Source organism: Salvelinus alpinus, chromosome 32 (assembly GCF_045679555.1).
Source record: "Salvelinus alpinus chromosome 32, SLU_Salpinus.1, whole genome shotgun sequence".
In the NCBI taxonomy this organism is placed as follows: domain Eukaryota; kingdom Metazoa; phylum Chordata; class Actinopteri; order Salmoniformes; family Salmonidae; genus Salvelinus; species Salvelinus alpinus.
Window position 1 is genome coordinate 17842444 of NC_092117.1, and position 20194 is coordinate 17862637.

General features: G+C 43.7%; 1 protein-coding gene across 1 annotated transcript in view; it reads left to right on the forward strand.

Annotated features, from left to right (window-relative positions):
* LOC139562344 (protocadherin-15-like) overlaps positions 1–20194 on the forward strand; it is a 289491-nt gene that overhangs the window by 130085 nt on the left and 139212 nt on the right. Inside the window, exons 15-18 of the mRNA XM_071380009.1 lie at positions 2277–2470; positions 3839–3971; positions 5829–5908; positions 10258–10351. Coding sequence (XP_071236110.1) covers positions 2277–2470; positions 3839–3971; positions 5829–5908; positions 10258–10351 — 501 coding nt within the window. The remainder of the gene's footprint in view (positions 1–2276; positions 2471–3838; positions 3972–5828; positions 5909–10257; positions 10352–20194) is intronic.

Below are 20194 nucleotides of genomic sequence, written 5' to 3' on the forward strand. Positions count from 1 at the left end.
CATTCTCTTTTTAGGCCTTATCAATAATGAATTTAAACTTGCTTATTGACAATGTTTGGCATGTCCATGCTCAGCCACATTGCAATTTACAGCCCTTATATGGAGTCTGTTTGATTGAGTGTGTGGACAGGTGTCTTTTATACAGGTAACGAGTTCAAACAGGTGCAGTTAATACAGGTAATGAGTGGAGAACAGGAGGGCTTCTTAAAGAAAAACTAACAGGTCTGTGAGAGCCGGAATTCTTACTGGTTGGTAGGTGATCAAATACTTATGTCATGCAATAAAATGCAAATTAATTACTTAAAAATCATACAATGTGATTTTCTGGATTTTTGTTTTAGATTCCGTCTCTCACAGTTGAAGTGTACCTATGATAAAAATTACAGACCTCTACATGCTTTGTAAGTAGGAAAACCTGCAAAATCGGCAGTGTATCAAATACTTGTTCTCCCCACTGTATCAGTGTGAATGCTATTGAAGCCATGCAATTACTAGAACCATGTGGACTGCAAATGGGTTCAAATTAACACATTTGGCAAAGATTCTGTAGGTCTACATTTTGGTATTTCGTTTCTGTAAGCCATTTAACAAACGTTAATGGACTAATATTGGAATTTGACTTGATTCCAAGGCAATACAAAACATTCCGTAAATACACAACCTAAAGCAAACACATATTTCACACATATTTCACAAACACGTTCTGATTGGCTAGTAAGGGGCCAAGCCTCGACACAACCACAACTTGTTTATTCATCAAAACCAAGATCTTTCGCGCCAATGCCAGCAAATGTGCCAATAATTGTGATTGTGAAAATCTAAAAATGATTTCTGACACACCACTGAACCTATAGCACTACCACCTGATCTTAGATTTACCCTTGCGTTAGGTTTGTTAAAATAGAGCCCATAGATTCTCACTCAATTAGGATCGATATTTTAGAAGGGAGGAGAAGTTGTTTACTGTAGCAGTTTTGAAAAGGTCAGTAGTTCTGTATACACACTAGTGGTGCGCGGGTATAGCCCATCTGCAACTGCCCGACTATATCTGATAAAGTGAAAATCTGAGGCCTGCACCCAACCCAAACCAGCAAATATAGAAAATGCAATATAGGCTAAGGTCAAAGACTGCAGAAATATATATTTGTTTACTTTTCTGGCCCTCCCTTCTCTTTATTTTCAACTTTCTCAGCTTGGTCTTATTGAATTAAACTTCAACAATGTCCTTTTTGCCTCTGTGGATTGACTTGAACTTTTTCTGCCCTTCCTAAAAGCATTATTTGGCGATTGGCTGTGTAGGCTATTTGGCGCACGTGTACAATTAAATCCTAAAGTTTAGGCGTATGCAGTAATACCAGATAGCCTAAAATAATTAAAGAAAAACCTCAATGTAGCCTATATAAATAACATAACAATTATAAATTTATGACATTTTTAAGGTATTGTTTCTCTTTATTCAACCCAGCCGCCACCCACCCTGTTACGAGTGTGTACTGGAGGCGAAGTCAGGTCCAGGAGAGCAGAGTATAGTAAACAGGCGCACTTTTTTTTCCCGGTCCAAATGAAAGCACATAAGTACAGAAACGTGCCCAAAACACGGAACATGAACAAAAGTCTGGCGCGTGACAATACCCACATAACATAAAACAATTTCACACAAAAGCATGGAGAGGAACAGTGGACTAAATACATTCAGTGTGATTAGGGAATGAAAACCAGGTGTGTATGGAACAAGACAAAACAAATGGAAATATGAAAAATGGAGCGGCGATGGCTAGAAAGCCGGTGACGTCGATCGCCGAACAAGTAGAGGGGCCGACTTCGGCGGAAGTCTTGACACACCCGCCCTTCAGCCACATACTATTTAATGACCCTAAACCTGTCTGTCCCGCGGATATATCTGCTAGGACGGGGGGTTATGAGTCAACCCACTCATCACTAATACACACAGCTTACAAGAGCACCCGTCTGGTAAATGTCACTCATTGTATGCCGGTCCTGTACACATAACATTACAAAAACAGGTGGGGCCCTCTCACAAATCACTATTGCCTGCCTAGAAACATTTTCAACTCAGTTTAGTAAATTGAATAGTTGGATTTAGAATGAATGTTTTTGAATGTTGATTTTAGGGCCCTCCACATCCTGCTGAGATACACTGAATTCTTCCTCTCTCACACTGACTCTCCCTCTCCCTCCCTCTCTCTCTCGCTCTCTCTCTCTCTCTCTCTCTCTCTCTCTCTCTCTCTCTCTCTCTCTCTCTCTCTCTCTCTCAGCTGATAGCATTGGATGCTGATGAGGGGTTAAACGGTCTGGTGACCTATGAGATCCTTGCCGGAGCGCAGGGTGTTTTCATCATCAATAACCGCACTGGACGAATCACCATTGCACCCGGGATAGCCCTTAGCGTGGGCCGTTCTTACGCCCTCACAGTGAAGGCTGCGGACAATGCACCAGAGATCCAGAGAAGGTACATTCATTTCATACATTCATTTTATATCTATTTGTTCTTTCAGCCTTTTGTTTTGCTCAATCACACCTTTCATTTGTTAATGTGTGCATTGAAATGACTGTATATTAATATCTATGGATTATTTAGGTGATTATTTTTGATGTAAAATCTTGTTTCTTACTCAGTTTTTCATTTTTCGGACTCCTTCAGTTGACCAAGTATTCAATAAGTCAGGATTTCATACATGTATTCATCCATCTTATTTAGTCATTGTTCCATCTGATTGTTTATTCCTACTGTACAGTCACTTGTAGGTCTATTCAATTCATGCAAATAGAATCAATGTATTCTTTATTGAATGTGCATATCGAGTAATGTATCCGCTGTGATTGAGGCTGTGAATGGTAAGAGGCTGTATGAAGACATATTTGACTGGCTGTTGAGACAAACTGTTTAGAATCAAGTATCAGATGGCTTCATTCTTACAGACATTAGAAATACATATTTTTCATGTATTTCTCTTTATTTTCAACTATCATTGATAATGGTGTGTTGCTTTTTATGTAGTTGTTGCCTCATATTCCTGTTGGCAAGTAGCAAGTGATTAGCAAACTTTTCTGAAAGTTTATATGGACTATCTTAGCCTAGGCTAAAAGCTCAAACTTTACGTCAGTATTGGAGTTTTGAACAGAAAGAGATGACGCCTGCAGTAGAATGGGTTTTGCTGAAGATAGTTTGCCATGACTGGGTCAGACTGTGCAAACACACGTCTATTGGCCTTGGCAAACAGTGCCTCTGTATGCATACTGTTCAGCAGCTTTTTCAAATTAACACATTTAGGCTACCGGTTGGAAACTGAAGCACTTTCTTCATGATAGCTCCTTGTTTCTGTAAGGCCGTTCAATATGCTATATACAATATCATATTTAGCTTACTGTATATGAGGGCACGGCTCCCTCATTGGCTTGTTCAACTACCTTTATCAGCCTCTTTAAGCATGATGTCCTTGTTGGATGCCAGGAATCCCATGACAACCTTCAATTCCCTGATGAAGCACCAATGTACTATTACACTTGCGCTCTAATATATTGGTACCCATGCACGATTCACACTTTTTCAATAGGTTTAAATTGAAAACATTTTGGTGTTCACGCGTGTATATGTTTGATTAACAACTGCACTGGACCAAGAAAATATTGTGTCAAAAAATGGCCAGGACTAAATTATTCAGAATTCAAATTAATTTGGTTGGAGACAGGTGATTCTTGTGTAATGTTTCTCACCTGTAGTAATTTGGAGGTGCCTACAGGGTAGCAATAGCCATTGAACCTGAAAACCAGACCATTACCTTTACTTCCGCCCTCTTGTTGCCCTCCACCCCTACAGGAGCTCTATCACCACGGTGTACATCGAGGTGCTGCCCCCCAACAACCAGAGCCCCCCACGCTTCCCCCTCTTCATCTATAACCTGGAGGTCAGCGAGGCCATGAGGATAGGAGCCATCCTGCTCAACCTACAGGTGAGAGACACACAGCAGGGGTCAAAGGTCACATACAGTGGGGCAAAAAAGTATTTAGTCAGCCACCAATTGTGCAAGTTCTCCCACTTAAAAAGATGAGAGAGGCCTGTAATTGTCATCATAGGTACACTTCAACTATGACAGACAAAATGAGAAAAAAAATTCCAGAAAATCACATTGTAGGATTTTTAATGAATTTATTTGCAAATTATGGTGGAAAATAAGTATTTGGTCACCTACAAACAAGCAAGATTTCTGGCTCTCACAGACCTGTAACTTCTTCTTTAAGAGGCTCCTCTGTCCTCCACTCGTTACCTGTATTAATGGCACCTGTTTGAACTTGTTATCAGTATAAAAGACACCTGTCCACAACCTCAAACAGTCACACTCCAAACTCCACTATGGCCAAGACCAAAGAGCTGTCAAAGGACACCAGAAACAAAATTGTAGACCTGCACCAGGCTGGGAAGACTGAATCTGCAATAGGTAAGCAGCTTGGTTTGAAGAAATCAACTGTGGGAGCAAGTATTAGGAAATGGAAGACATACAAGACCACTGATAATCTCCCTCGATCTGGGGCTCCACGCAAGATCTCACCCTGTGGGGTCAAAATGATCACAAGAACGGTGAGCAAAAATCCCAGAACCACACGGGGGGACCTAGTGAATGACCTGCAGAGAGCTGAGACCAAAGTAACAAAGCCTACCATCAGTAACACACTACGCCGCCAGGGACTCAAATCCTGCAGTGCCAGACGTGTCCCCCTGCTTAAGCCAGTACATGTCCAGGCCCGTCTGAAGTTTGCTAGAGAGCATTTGGATGATCCAGAAGAAGATTGGGAGAATGTCATATGGTCAGATGAAACCAAAATATAACTTTTTGGTAAAAACTCAACTCGTCGTGTTTGGAGGACAAAGAATGCTGAGTTGCATCCAAAGAACACCATACCTACTGTGAAGCATGGGGGTGGAAACATCATGCTTTGGGTCTGTTTTTCTGCAAAGGGACCAGGACGACTGATCCGTGTAAAGGAAAGAATGAATGGGGCCATGTAGCGTGAGATTTTGAGTGAAAACCTCCTTCCATCAGCAAGGGCATTGAAGATGAAACGTGGCTGGGTCTTTCAGCATGACAATGATCCCAAACACACCGCCCGGGCAACGAAGGAGTGGCTACGTAAGAAGCATTTCACGGTCCTGGAGTGGCCTAGCCAGTCTCCAGATCTCAACCCCATAGAAAATCTTTGGAGGGAGTTGAAAGTCCGTGTTGCCCAGCAACAGCCCCAAAACATCACTGCTCTAGAGGAGATCTGCATGGAGGAATGGGCCAAAATACCAGCAACAGTGTGTGAAAACCTTGTGAAGACTTACAGAAAACGTTTGACCCCTGTCATTGCCAACAAAGGGTATATAACAAAGTATTGAGATAAACTTTTGTTATTGACCAAATACTTATTTTCCACCATAATTTGCAAATAAATTCATTAAAAATCCTACAATGTGATTTTCTGGATTTCTTTTCTCATTTTGTCTGTCATAGTTGAAGTGTACCTATGATGAAAATTACAGGCCTCTCTCATCTTTGTAAGTGGGAGAACTTGCACAATTGGTGGCTGACTAAATACTTTTTTGCCCCACTGTAACTAGATCGATGGAGGTCAGGAGAGGGCAGTGTGATTACTCAGGTTGAGATCATGGAAGCGTTTGAGTTTAGCAAACAGCAATTTCTAAACCAGCCAGTATGGATTATCAGATGTACTGTAATATCATATGATTTAATAGATTTTAAGCATTTGTGTTGGCGGTGGAAGTAAACGCATCCTTGATTTCTATATTCTGTTCTTGTTGTTTTTCATAGGCCACAGACAGAGAGAATGACCCAATCACATACCAGATTTTGAGTGGGGATATCCAGCAAGTCTTCAACCTCTCTAAAACGTAATATGGATGGATGGATGATTCAGAATAACATTTGTGCCTTGTCTTGTTTCAGTCCTTGAGAATGAGAAATATTAAAGTTGTTAGTATGAGTAATGACCGTGTGGAAATATATTTTAAGAAATTATTCACAAAATGAAGCACAATTATCCTAACGAGCCTATTGTCTAGAATGTGCCCTGAGTCAATGGCCTGTACAATTAACCGGCCTGTACAATTAACCTAACTTGTTACATTTGGACAAGGGCAAAATTCAGAACATTCACATCTGTCCCCGAGGCTGACAGGATTATGTGGATACTTTTTCTGATTGGACCTGAAGCATCAAATTACTGGGTTCACTAAAGGCTTGGTGGTACAAAAACGTACATGAGCCAATGCCTATTATGACTTTTTAATAGGTGCTTTATGTGAAACAGATGCAGATCAGCTTTGAAACTTTATAGTGAAACTATGGCTTGTTTAGGCTACAAAAATATTTAATATGTAAATAATGATGGCAGCATTAAATACAGTGCATTCGGGAAGTATTCAGACCCTTTGACTTTTTCCAAATTTGGCTATGTTACAGCCTTATTCTAAAATATATTTTCCAAATTGTTTTCCTCATCAATCTACACAAAATACCCCATAATTTTAAAGCAAAAACAGATTTGTTTATTTTTTAGCAAGAAAAGTACAAATATATATTACAAGTATTCAGACCCTTTACTCAGTACTTTGTTGAAGAACCTTTGGCAGCGATTACAGCCTCGAGTCTTCTTGGGTATGACGCTACAAGCTTGGCACACCTGTATTTTGGGAGTTTCTCCAATTCTTCCCTGCAGATCCTCTCAAGCTCTGTCAGTTTGGATGGGGAACTTCGCTGCACAGCTATTTTCAGGTCTTTCCAGAGATCGGGTTCAAGTCCCGGCTCTGGCTGGGCAACTCAAGGACATTCAGGGACTTGTCCCAAGGCTACTCCTGCTATGTTTTGGCTGTGTGCTTAGGTTTGTTGTCCTATTGGAAGGTGAACCTTTGCCCCAATCTGAGGTCCTGAGCACTCTGGATCAGGTTTTCATCAAGGATCTCTCTGTACTTTGCTTCGTTCATCTTCCCCTTGATCCTGACTAGTCTCCCAGTCCTTTCCGCTGAAAAACATCCCCACAGCATGATGCTGCCACCACCATGCTTCCTCGTAGGGATGGTGCTAGGTTTCCTCCAGACATGACACTTGGCATTCAGGCCAAAGAGTTAAATCTTGGTTTTATCAGACCAGAGAATCTTGTTTCTCAAGGTCTGAGAGTACTTTAGGTGCCTTTTGACAAACTCCAAGCGGGCTGTTATGTGCCTTTTACTGAGAAGTGGCTTCCAAACTGGCCACTCTACCACGAAGGCCTGATTGGTGGAATGCTGCGGAGATGGTTGTCCTTCTGGAAGGTTCTCCTATCTCCACAGAGGAACTCTGGAGTTCGGTCAGAGTGACCATTAGGTTGTCACCTCCCTGACCAAGGCCCTTCTCCCGGAATGCTCTGTTTGGCCAGGCGGCCAGCTCTAGGTAGAGTCTTGGTGTTACCAAACTTCTTCCATTTAGGAATGATGGAGGCCACTGTGTTCTTGGGGACCTACAATGCTGCAGACATTTTTGGGTACCCTTCCCCAGATTTGTGCCTCGACACAATCCTGTCTCGGAGCTCCACGAACAATTCCTTCGACCTCATGGCTTGGTTTTTGCTCTGACATGCACTGTCAACTGTGGGACCTTATATAGACAGGTGTTTGCCTTTCCAAATCATGTCCAATCAATTGAATTTACCACAGGTGGACTCCAATCAAGTTGTAGAAACATCTCATGGATGATCAATGTAAACAGGATGCACCTGAGCTCAATTTCAGTCTGAATACTTTTGTAAATAAGGTATTTCGGTTTTTTGTTTTTAATACATTTGCAAACAGAAAAAAAAATATTTTTCTTTGTCATTGTGGGTTATTGTGTGTAGATTGATGAGGAACATGTTTTATTTAATACATTTTAGAATAAGGCTGTAATGTAACAAAATGTGGAAAAGGGGAAGAGGTCTGAATACATTCCGAATGCACTGTATATTGAGAAAAGAACAAAAACACCCTGGGTCAACTGCATCTATCATCATTCATGTTTAGAAAACATAGCTTTATGAGCTAGCTAGTGGAAATCCTCTACAACATCCTCCCCTATAGCCTAGAAAGCACAGACAGTCCTCAGCCTCACTGAGTTGTTACACGGGTCAATGCGTAGAAAAGGAGAAGGAGGTGGAGAAGGAGGATACAACCAGAAAGAAGATGAAAATTGTCATCAGTCACCCACTGCCAATACAGTCTGTCAGAGCAAGGAATGGGAGAGGAGGCGGAGGGGGTGGAGTGAGAGAGGGATGGAGGCGAGAGGAGAAACACCATCAAATATTTACGAGGCGAGTGCTGTTTACTGCCCCTTAAATAAACAAGGAAATAAAGTGGGAAGCGTCCCGTGCAATGGCGCCGTGGTGAGGAGACATGGGGAGACTGAAAACAAGGCATCCTTTCAGCCATTTGTTTCTCTAATTGATTAAAGCCTCTCCCAGCCATGCCAGGAAGGCTTGTTTAGGCATTGTTTCCCCCTCTTTTGTTTTAGTTTGTTTACTCTTAATCTGTCTCCATGTTGGAGCGATTGTTTGTATGGAGGGATGATTACTTTGCGCAGGCCCGGTGGTAGCAGCAGTAAGAAAAGATGTGACAATATCTCCAGGACTCTGAGACATCTGTGGTTGGTACAGGAATCTCTCTCCGAGCAGATACAATTGACGTCTTCCTAAAACAAGCGCATATCCTACTGTGTCTTTTGGAGAGGTCGAATGGTTACACATTACTATAACAGCCCTCAGCAGAGTTACTGTATAAGTACCCCACTGTATATTCCCCTAACCATGTGCTGGGGACTTCTGATGAATCGAATGATAATTAACCGGTAATGTATGCTTGATGAGCATGCGAGATAATTATGGCATCCTAGTCAGAGCTGCTCTCTCATTTTTCAAGCCCATCCACAACTCTTGAGGGGGATGACGGGGCGGCATAGGTTTTGTGCAGCGTAGGATGTTCAGATTCAGGCCACATATGGTGCTGGTTTGATACGGCTATATGAATAATGGGCTCCTTGGTCAATAACTCCCTCTAAATGGAGCAGGTTCCCCAGAGGCATGATGGGTAGAGACATAGAAACTCAGCCTCAGATCTTTTCCCACTTTTAGCCAAGAATAAAGAGCAAAGATCACTACAACAAGGCCTGGACACATCACTCGTATGATACACACAAAATATGCTACAGAGTCAAAGAGAGGACATACAAGTAGAATAGCAGATACCAGAGATCATATGTTCAGTACTGGGGAAAATACTTACAGGTTCATGCACACGGAAAGAAGCAAATATGGTGTGCAGAATCACTCACATCCAGCACGACCTTCCTACATTTGCCCTCCACTGTGTGTTAACAAGATCCTATCAATCTGACAACCGCGTCCTCTCTCTAGGATCTCTCCTGTAGCTGCTGGCCGCTATCATACGTGATCAGTGTCCTCTCAAACAGGGTCGGAGTAGAGTTCACAACTTCGAGCAGCTTGGGATGGATTCCCTGTTGTCTGAGAAGCAAAGATCATCATCATCATCGTTATTATAATCATCATATTCAAGTTCAGCTTCACTGCTCTTTGTCCCCAGGGCTTCATTCTGTGCAGAAGATGGATTTTAGGCCTTTGTGGCCATGGGTACAACAACTTTGCTGTGGAGGACACTGCTTTGCATTTTTATGCTGTTTGGAGAAAAATGTACTTGGCCTTGTGAACGCCATCTCAATTGGTGGCGGAGAAATGTATGGGCCATAACTAAGAGAACTCACTTGGAAAATTGACAACTTTAATCAAGCTTGGGGCTGGTCCTCTCAGCCTGTGATGCATTGGGGGGCAGACAGACAGGCGAGGAAGTGTAGGCTCTGTAACGCCATGGCTGACCTGCCTGGTCAAAGAATCTTTAAATTATAGCCATGAGAGTGCAGGCGGAAAGGAGGAAAATGTGTAGCTGCATGTTTCTGTCTGTGTTTCCAATTGTGTGAGTGTGTTTGTGTGTGTCTGTGTGTGTGTGTGAGAGAGGGAGACAGAAAGAAAGAGAGAGGTGTGAAGAGAAAGTGTGTTCATGCCTCAAGTACACCTGCTCATTATACTGTACTGTAGCTTATCCAGTCATTGCAGATCCACTAGTGAGGAAACCAACAAATCCTGGATGGATTTAGTAGAGCATGGGTTTTGCTGTTGACTAATGCTGCTGTGTGTTGTGTGTTGTTGTCTCTCCCTCTACAGGATAGGCCTGCTGCTTTTGGGGAAGCCTCTGGACAGGGAGACAACTGACCAGTACCGTCTCATCGTCACTGCCTCTGATGGCAACCCAGGCGGGGTGAGAATCTATTCAGTTAGTAAGGGTGCAACGGTACACGTACCAAACCGTTTGAGTAAATATGAGCAACACAAAAAAAAAGTCAGGCTTTTCCATTAAAAGAGCCTATGTGCACGTTGTAATCAAAATTCTAATCTGAATTGGCACATTTCAAACTGTCCTTTTGTGAGGCGCAGCCGGGAACTAGTTCTGTACGATGGCGAGTGGTGTGGATGATAAACCAGAATTGGAGGATCTTACATCATCGTTTAAGTGTCCAGTCTGGGAAGATTTTTCCCATTAGATTACAATGGCAATGGACAGAGAGTTGTGGATAAAACGTTAACAGTATGTTGCCACGTTCAACACGAATACCCTATGCAGCTGCCAACACCTCAAAATTGAGCGCAAACTTGAATGCCGAAATCACCCCAGTATACCGGAACAAGACGGAAATGCAAATAAACAACAACACAACACCGTCTCCCCTCTGCATTCAAACAGCCCTTGGCAGCTGATTCTGACCGGGCAAAAGAAATTACAAGAGCGATAGGTAGGTTATGTTTATATGTTTTACAGTCTATGGTTTATAGCCGCTGATATGCGCCCAGTGTCTGTGGTTGAGAATAGGGGTTTTCAGCACCTCGTGAAAGTACTCAAGACACTTTACGAACTTCCCTCTTGCACCCATATCAGGAAACATGTAGTACACTCTCTATATAAGCAAACCATAGCCGAAATGTTTGCGCTTAATTAACAGCAGCAGCCCATCACGTTACCCCGGATTGGTTACCCCGGAGTGGTTACCCCGGAGTGGGAGATGGACCGTGCTACAGACACGCATCTGGCACTGAAGGAGGCAGTGTCATGGTGCGTTATAACCAAGTGGGAATTTACCACATACGACTGAGAAAAGCCACTTCAATTGCCTCCAACTGGTAATTACTAGTGGGAAACTTGTCTATTATCCTAACCACCCACTTCTCCCATAAGGTGACCTATGACGTCACCTACTAAGGAAATGGCCTATATAAAAGCATTTTCGGGCAGTTAAGTGCAACAACAAACATTATTTACAAAAAGCAATCTTTAAATGTGGTTTTTGAACTCTATAAATTACAAGCATGACAGCTGTACTTTTAGTTTATGGTTGGCACAGTTTGTTGGCCATTAGCCAATCGGCAATCCTCAACAAGTTCAAATCACATGAATCCATCCAATTGGTATTTACGACTTCACAACTGGTAAATTCCCACCTCCCACATGGTTACAAACGCAGCATCAGAGTGAAACTTGAGATGCCCAACATAACAATCCTGTCACAACAGACAATGCAAGGAACATTGTGAATGCTGAACATTGTGAATGGCATTTAATTTCCCTGCTGTACCGAAAACGTACCGAACCGTGATCTCAAAACCACAATATGTACTGAACTGTGGGTTTGGTGAACCGTTACACCCATGTCATTTAGGGAATTGGATGGATGGATTGGTTGATTGATTGATTGACACAATTTCTGGGAAGGTCTGACTTCCGATGATTTATACAAAGATCACAGCTAGGATACAGGCCTTTATAGTTATTTCCTTGAAGCTCATGCTAGGTCTTCAGAGATCGATAAACATGCACTTTACTGTGAGAAGACTATCCAGTGTTAAAGGGATACTTCAGGATTTTGGCAATGAGGCACTTTATGTACTTTATGTACCCCAGAGTCAGATGAACTAATTGATACCATTTTTATGTCTCTGTGTCCAGTATGAAGGACGTTAGAGGTAGTCTCGCGAGCCAAAGCTAACTAGCGTGAAAGACAGCATTTATGCATTTTCTAAAAAGACACTATGATGGTAGAGGAGGACAGAGGGAGAAAATGAGGCTACACAATGGACAGAGATAAAGTCAGAGTGGGAGTGACAGACCAATAAAGAGGCAGAGAGAGAGTGGTGCCCTGACCTCAGAATGAGGTGACCAGCTCTGGCCCTCTGTGTACTAATGTTGATTAAAGGATTGCAAGCAATGTTCCCTCTAAGCTGCGTGCGTGTGTGGGCGCAGCTCCCCTGGGACGGCCACGCAGAATAAATATTATTGAACTTCACTCAACTTTCTAGAGCAGTGGTCACCAACCGGACGATAGCGATGGACTGGTCGATCTCCAAGGCATACCTAGTCGATCGCCAAACATTTCTGTAAAAAACCCAACTATAAAGCCGTGTGTTCCTATTTTTTTATTAATCTTGGGCTGTTGGCGGTAGGTTCACCCGATTCAGCTGCCCTGCGCGCCGGGTAGGCAACTGTTGACATTTTTAACCATGTGTCTGAAGGTACAAACTCTGCCTTCCTTGCGGGCCCGGAGAGCAAATCAAGTGCACTATAGGCCTACCGCTGGCCAATCGGATGGCTCAGATTACCATTTATGCAGGAACTAGCAGGTATAAAAGACAGCTACAGCAAAGTTGATACTGGAAAATTTCAAAACGTTTAAAACCATGACTAGAGAGAGACTGTCAACGAATACACCAAAGAGCTGCTGTTTTTATGAGTGAGTTCATGTTTGTCCTTACTCAGCACTGTCAACACTTTGTATTCAACACTTTTCTAAGTCATAAAATGCGAGTTCTTCCTATTTCCATTCAGCTGTGCCTGACAAGTAATACAAAAATGGATCTATTACTTTTGTGATCATATAGCCTATCTAAAATGTTGAAATATATACTGAACAAAAATATAAACACAACATTTAACAATTTCAACAATTTAACTGAGTTACAGTTCATGTAAGGAAATCAGTCAATTGAAATAAATTCATTGGGCCTTAATCTATGGATTCCACATGACTGGGCATGGGCACATCCATGGGTGGGCCTGGGAGGGCATAGGCCAACCCATTTGGAAGCCAGGCATGCCCACTGGGGAGCCAGGCCCAGCCAATCAGAATGAGTTTATTACAGACAGAAATACTCCTGAGTTTCATCAGCTGCCTGGGTGGCTGGTCTCAGACAATCCCGCAGGTGAAGAAGCCTGATGTGGAGGTCCTTGGCTGGCGTGGTTACACGTGGTCTGCGGTTGTGAGGCCGGTTGTACGTACTGCCAAATTCTCTAAAAAGTTGTTGGAGGGAGCTTATGGTAAAGAAATTGACATAAAATTATCTGGCAACAGCTCTGGTGGACATTCCTGCAGACAGCATGCCAATTGCACGCTCCCTCAAAACCTGAGACATCTGCGGCATTCTGTTGTGTGACAAAACTGCATATTTTAGTGGCCTTTTATTGTCCCCAGCATGAGCTGCACCTGTGTAATGATCATGCTGTTTAATCAGCTTCTTGATATGCCACACCTGTCAGGTGGATGGATTATCTTGTCAAAGGATAAATGCTCAATAACAGGGATGTAAACTAATTTGTGCACAACATTTTAGAGAAATATGCTTTTTGTGCGTATGGAACATTTCTGGGATACTTTATTTCAGTTCATGAAACATCAGACCAACACTTTACATGTTGTGTTTATATTTTGGTCAATATAATAAAAAAAATGGCCCAAACAACAATGCATTGGCAGGGCAATTCATGCAAAGCCAATATGCAGTGATAATGTATTGAGCCTATAGCTTACTGCACAACCCTCATTGCTATAGTACTGTTTTTAATTGGTTAATGTCGCACATTCTTATGTTTTTTAAGTAATGTTAAAAAAAATCTGAGGTAGATCTCGGCTTGCATTTTCACTCAGTGACTCATAAGGTTGGTGACCACCGTTTTCCCTGTTAACACTATCACGTGTCCCTTTACTGTGGCAATTGTGATCTAATCAACGCAATATTAGCTACGTTCAATGCAACACATACTGAAACAAAACAAACTATGCAAGAAATGTTGTTGTAGGCAAAACGCATCAGAGTAGGATTTTAATGCACTGACATGCACGACTCAGCCAAACTCTACACAGACCAGTGAGGTATAACCAATCAGAGCTGCAGTTAACCTAAACTCAGAAAAAAAAGAAACGTCCCTTTATCAGGACCCTGTTTTTCAAAGATAATTCGTAAAAATCTAAATAACTTCACAGATCTTCATTGTAAAGGGTTTAAACACTGTTTCCCATGCTTCTTCAATGAACCATACGCAATTAATTAACATGCACCTGTGGAACGGTCGTTAAGACACTAACAGCTTACAGACGGTAGGCAATTAAGGTCACAGTTATGACTGTGAGACGCCTAAGACAGCGCTACAGGGAGACAGGATGGACAGCTGATCGTCTTCGCAGTGGCAGACCACGTGTAACAACACCTGCATAGGATCGGTACATCCGAACATCACACCTGCGGGACAGGTACAGGATGGCAACAGCAACTGCCCGAGCACTGCATCAGTGCTCAGACTGTCCCCAATAGGCTGAGAGAGGCTGGACTGAGGGCTTGTAGGCCTGTTGTAAGGCGGGTCCTCACCAGAAAGCACCGACAACAATGTTGCCTATGGGCACAAACCCACATCGCTGGACCAGACAGAACTGGCAAAAAGTGCTCTTCACTGACGAGTCACGTTTTTGTCTCACCAGGGGTGACGGTCGGATTCACGTTTTTTGTCTAAGGAATGAGCGTTACACCGAGGCCTGTACTCTGGAGCGGGATCGATTTGGAGGTGGAGGGTCCGTCATGGTCTGGGGCGGTGTGTCACAGCATCATTGGACTTAGCCTGTTGTCATTGCAGGCAATCTCAACACTGTGCGTTACATGGAAGACATCCTCCTCCCTCATGTGGTACCCTTCCAGCAGGCTCATCCTGACATGACCCTCCAGCATAACAATGCCACCAGCCATACTGCTCATTCTGTGCGTGATTTCCTGCAAGACAGGAATGTCAGTGTTCTGCCATGGCCAGTGAAGAGCCCGGATCTCAATCCCATTGAGCACGTCTGGGACCTGTTGGATCGGAGAGTGAGGGCTAGGGCCATTCCCCCCAGAAATGTCTGGGAACTTGCAGGTGCCTTGGTGGAAGAGTGGGGTAACATCTCACTGCAAGAACTCGCAAATCTGGTGCAATCCATGAGGAGGAGATGCACTGTAGTACTTAATGCAGCTGGTAGCCACACCAGATACTGACTGTTACTTTTGATTTTGACCCCCTCTTTGTTCAGGGACACATTATTCCATTTCTGTTAGTCACATGTCTGTGGAACTTGTTCAGTTTATGTCTCAGTTGTTGAATCTTGTAATGTTCATTCAAATATTTACACATGTTAAGTTTGCTGAAAATAAACGCAGTTGACAGTGAGAGAGCTACGTTCAATGCAACACATACTGAAACAAACCTGACCTTCCGGCGCCGAACAGGATGGCTGCCTCGCTTCGCGTTCCTTGGAAAATATGCAGTATTTTGTTTTTCTATGTGTTATTTCTTACATTGGTACCCCGGGTGATCTTAAGTTTCATTACATACAGCCGGGAGGAACTACTGAATATACGATTAACGTCAACTAACCACCCTTCCTACCAGGAATATGACTTTCCCGAAACGGATCCAGTGTCTTGCCTTCCACCCAATACAATGGACCTGATCCCAGCCGGCGAAGCTACACGACGCCGAAAAAGGGGCAAACGTAGCGGTCTCCTGGTCAGGCTTCGGAGACGAGCACATCGCGCTCCACTCCCTAGCATACTACTCGCCAATGTCCAGTCTCTTGAGAATAAGGTCGATGAAATCCGAGCACGGGTAACATTCGAGAGAGACATCAGGGATTGCAACGTGCTCTGCTTCACGGAAACATGGCTAACTGAAAAGACGCTAACGGAGTCGGTGCAGCCAGCTGGTTTCTTCACGCATCGCGCAGACAGAAACATACATCTTTCTGGTAAGAAGAGGGGCGGGGGGGTATGCCTCATGATTAACGAGACGTGGTGTGACCATCATAACAACACTCAGGAACTAAAGTCATTCTGTTCACCTGATCTAGAACTCCTCACAATCAAATGTAGACCGCATTATCTACCAAGGGAATTCACTTCGGTCATAATCACAGCCGTATATATTCCCCCCCAAGCAGACACATCGATGGCCCTGAACGAACTCTATCTGACTCTCTGTAAACTGGAAACCACACACCCTGAGGCTGCATTCATCGTAGCTGGGGATTTTAACAAGGCTAATCTAAAAACAAAACTCCCTAAATTCTATCAGCACATCGATTGTCCGACCAGGGCTGGCAGAACTCTGGACCATTGTTATACTAACTTCCGCGACGCATATAAGGCCCTCCCCCGCCCTCCTTTCGGAAAAGCTGACCACGACTCCATTTTGTTGATTCCAGCCTACAAACAGAAATTAAAACTACAAGCTCCCGCGCTCAGGTCTGTTCAACGCTGGTCCGACCAATCTGAATCCACGCTTCAAGACTGCTTTGATCACGCGGATTGGAATATGTTCCGCACGGCGTCCAACAACAACAATGATGAATATGCAGATTCGGTGAGCGAGTTCATTAGGAAGTGCATTGACGATGTCGTACCCAGAGCAACGATTAAAACATTCCCAAACCAGAAACCGTGGATTAACGGCAGCATTCGCGTGAAACTGAAAGCGCGAACCACTGCTTTTAACCAGGGCAAGGTGACCGGAAACATGACCGAATACACACAGTGTAGCTATTCTCTCCGCAAGGCTATCAAACAGGCTAAGTCCCAGTACAGAGACAAAATTGAATCGCAATTCAACAGCTCAGACACAAGGGGTATGTGGCAGGGTCTACAGTCTATCACGGATTACAAAAAGAAAAGCAGCCCCGTCGCGGATCAGGATGTCTTGCTCCCAGACAGGCTAAATACCTTTTTTGCCCGCTTTGAGGATAATACAGTGCCACTGACACGGCCCACTACCAAAACCTGCAGGCTCTCCTTCACTGCAGCCGAGGTGAGTAAAACATTTAAACGTGTTAACCCTCGCAAGGCTGCAGGCCCAGACGGCATTCCCAGCCGCGTCCTCAGAGCATGCGCAGACCAGCTGGCTGGTGTGTTTACGGACATATTCAATCAATCCTTAGCCCAGTCTGCTGTTCCCACATGCTTCAAGAGGGCCACCATTGTTCCTGTTCCCAAGAAAGCTAAGGTAACTGAGCTAAACGACTACCGCCCCGTAGCACTCACTTCCGTCATCATGAAGTGCTTTGAGAGACTAGTCAAGGACCATATCACCTCCACCCTACCGGACACCCTAGACCCACTCCAATTTGCTTACCGACCCAATAGGTCCACAGACGACGCAATCGCAACCACACTGCACACTGCCCTAACCCATCTGGACAAGAGGAATACCTATGTGAGAATGCTGTTCATCGACTACAGCTCAGCATTTAACACCATAGTACCCTCCAAACTCGTCATCAAGCTCGAGACCCTGGGCCTCGACCCCGCCCTGTGCAACTGGGTCCTGGACTTCCTGACGGGCCGCCCCCAGGTGGTGAGGGTAGGTAACAACATCTCCACCCCGCTGATCCTCAACACTGGGGCCCCACAAGGGTGCGTTCTGAGCCCTCTCCTGTACTCCCTGTTCACCCACGACTGCGTGGCCATGCACGCCTCCAACTCAATCATCAAGTTTGCGGACGACACTACAGTGGTAGGCTTGATTACCAACAACGACGAGACGGCCTACAGGGAGGAGGTGAGGGCCCTCGGAGTGTGGTGTCAGGAAAATAACCTCACACTCAACGTCAACAAAACAAAGGAGATGATTGTGGACTTCAGGAAACAGCAGAGGGAGCTCCCCCCTATCCACATCGACGGGTCAGTAGTGGAGAAGGTGGAAAGTTTTAAGTTCCTCGGTGTACACATCACGGACAAACTGAATTGGTCCACCCACACAGACAGCGTTGTGAAGAAGGCGCAGCAGCGCCTCTTCAACCTCAGGAGGCTGAAGAAATTCGGCTTGTCACCAAAAGCACTCACAAACTTCTACAGATGCACAATCGAGAGCATCCTGTCGGGCTGTATCACCGCCTGGTACGGCAACTGCTCCGCACACAACCGTAAGGCTCTCCAGAGGGTAGTGAGGTCGGCAGAACGCATCACCCGGGGCAAACTACCTGCCCTCCAGGACACCTACACCACCCGATGTCACAGGAAGGCCATAAAGATCATCAAGGACAACAACCACCCAAGCCACTACCTGTTCACCCCGCTATCATCCAGAAGGCGAGGTCAGTACAGGTGCATCCAAGCAGGGACCGAGAGACTGAAAAACAGCTTCTATCTCAAGGCCATCAGACTGTTAAACAGCCACCACTAACATTTAGCGGCCGCTGCCAACAAACTGACTCAGCTCCAGCCACCTTAAAAATGGGAATTGATGGAAATTATGTAAAAATGTACCACCAGCCACTTTAAACAATGCCACCTAATATAATGTTTACATACCCTACATTACACATCTCTTATGTATATGTATATACTGTACTCTATATCATCTACTGCATCTTGCCATCTTATGTAATACATGGACCACTAGCCACTTTAAACTATGCCACTTTATGTTTACATACCCTACAGTACTCATCTCATAGGTATATACCGTACTCTATACCATCTACTGCACCTTGCCTATGCCGTCTGTACCATCACTCATTCATATATCTTTATGTACATATTCTTTATCCCTTTACACTTGCGTGTATAAGGTAGTAGTTGCGGAATTGTTAGGTTAGATTACTTGTTGTTATTACTGCATTGTCGGAACTAGAAGCACAAGCATTTCGCTACACTCGCATTAACATCTGCTAACCATGTGTATGTGACTAATAAATTTGATTTGATTTTGATTTGATTTGAGAACGTTTTTTTGTTGTTGCTGAGTTTATATGCAAATTTCATGGAATATAGGCCTACATTGAACAGCTATTTCCATGTTAAAATGTTATAGGATGCATTTTCTCCATTGTTTTTGATGGTAGGCCACTCTGGTAGGTCTACAGTAGGATAAGATAGCCACAGTAGCCTACTTGGCCACTGTTAAAACTATAACTTAATGCCTATACAGCCTCAGTGTTCACAGTAAACGTATGCTGGAATTTTCACAACATTCAAGTTTGCGCTCAACAGACCTGAAATTTGCTAAGTGCCGGATTTAAAAAATAAAAATAACATTTAAGGAACATTGATTGCAAGGACCCTGATCTAAAATCCGTTGCAAACGTGTCTGTGTGTGTTCTTGCATGTGCCTGTTACGATGGAGTCCCCATGGGAACAGGAAAATTACTGTCTGACCCTGCAGCCCATCAGGAGGTGCAGTCACAAAGGAAAGAGAGGGGTGGACAGGCTGAGAGAAATACAAAAAGATGTCTAATAGACTGAGAAACAGTTGAATAGGAGATTATGGTGTTAGATTTATAGAGTGGGAGAGATTGTGTGCAATTGATGAGAGAGAGATACGGTCGCCATTCTGGGATGCAGTTATCCCCTTCTCCAAAAACATAGCAAAACGACAATATTTTTCAGTAGCTATAGCTAGTTAACCATCTAGCTAGGTATCATCATCTTAAATATTATCATCATCTTAAATAGTTAAAAAAATAAGACAGTTTTCGGATTTGGTTGATGATGGTCGGACCCGGTCTGGCCAAGTCACACTAGACATACCAAGCAACAGAGCTAGGTAGCTGGTTAGCTTGTTAAGTTCTTTATCTAGCAACCTAGTTATTTTCATGAACTGAAGTCAGATTTCAATAGTAGAACAACAAGTGGTTACCTAGCTTATTGTTAATGATATGGATGACTAAATCCTTGAAAAAAAGATAAAAAATGATTGCAGTTTCCGGTCATTGTTTTCAGGCTGGTTGCATTGGTGCTAGCTAGGTAGATTTGTCATACTCCA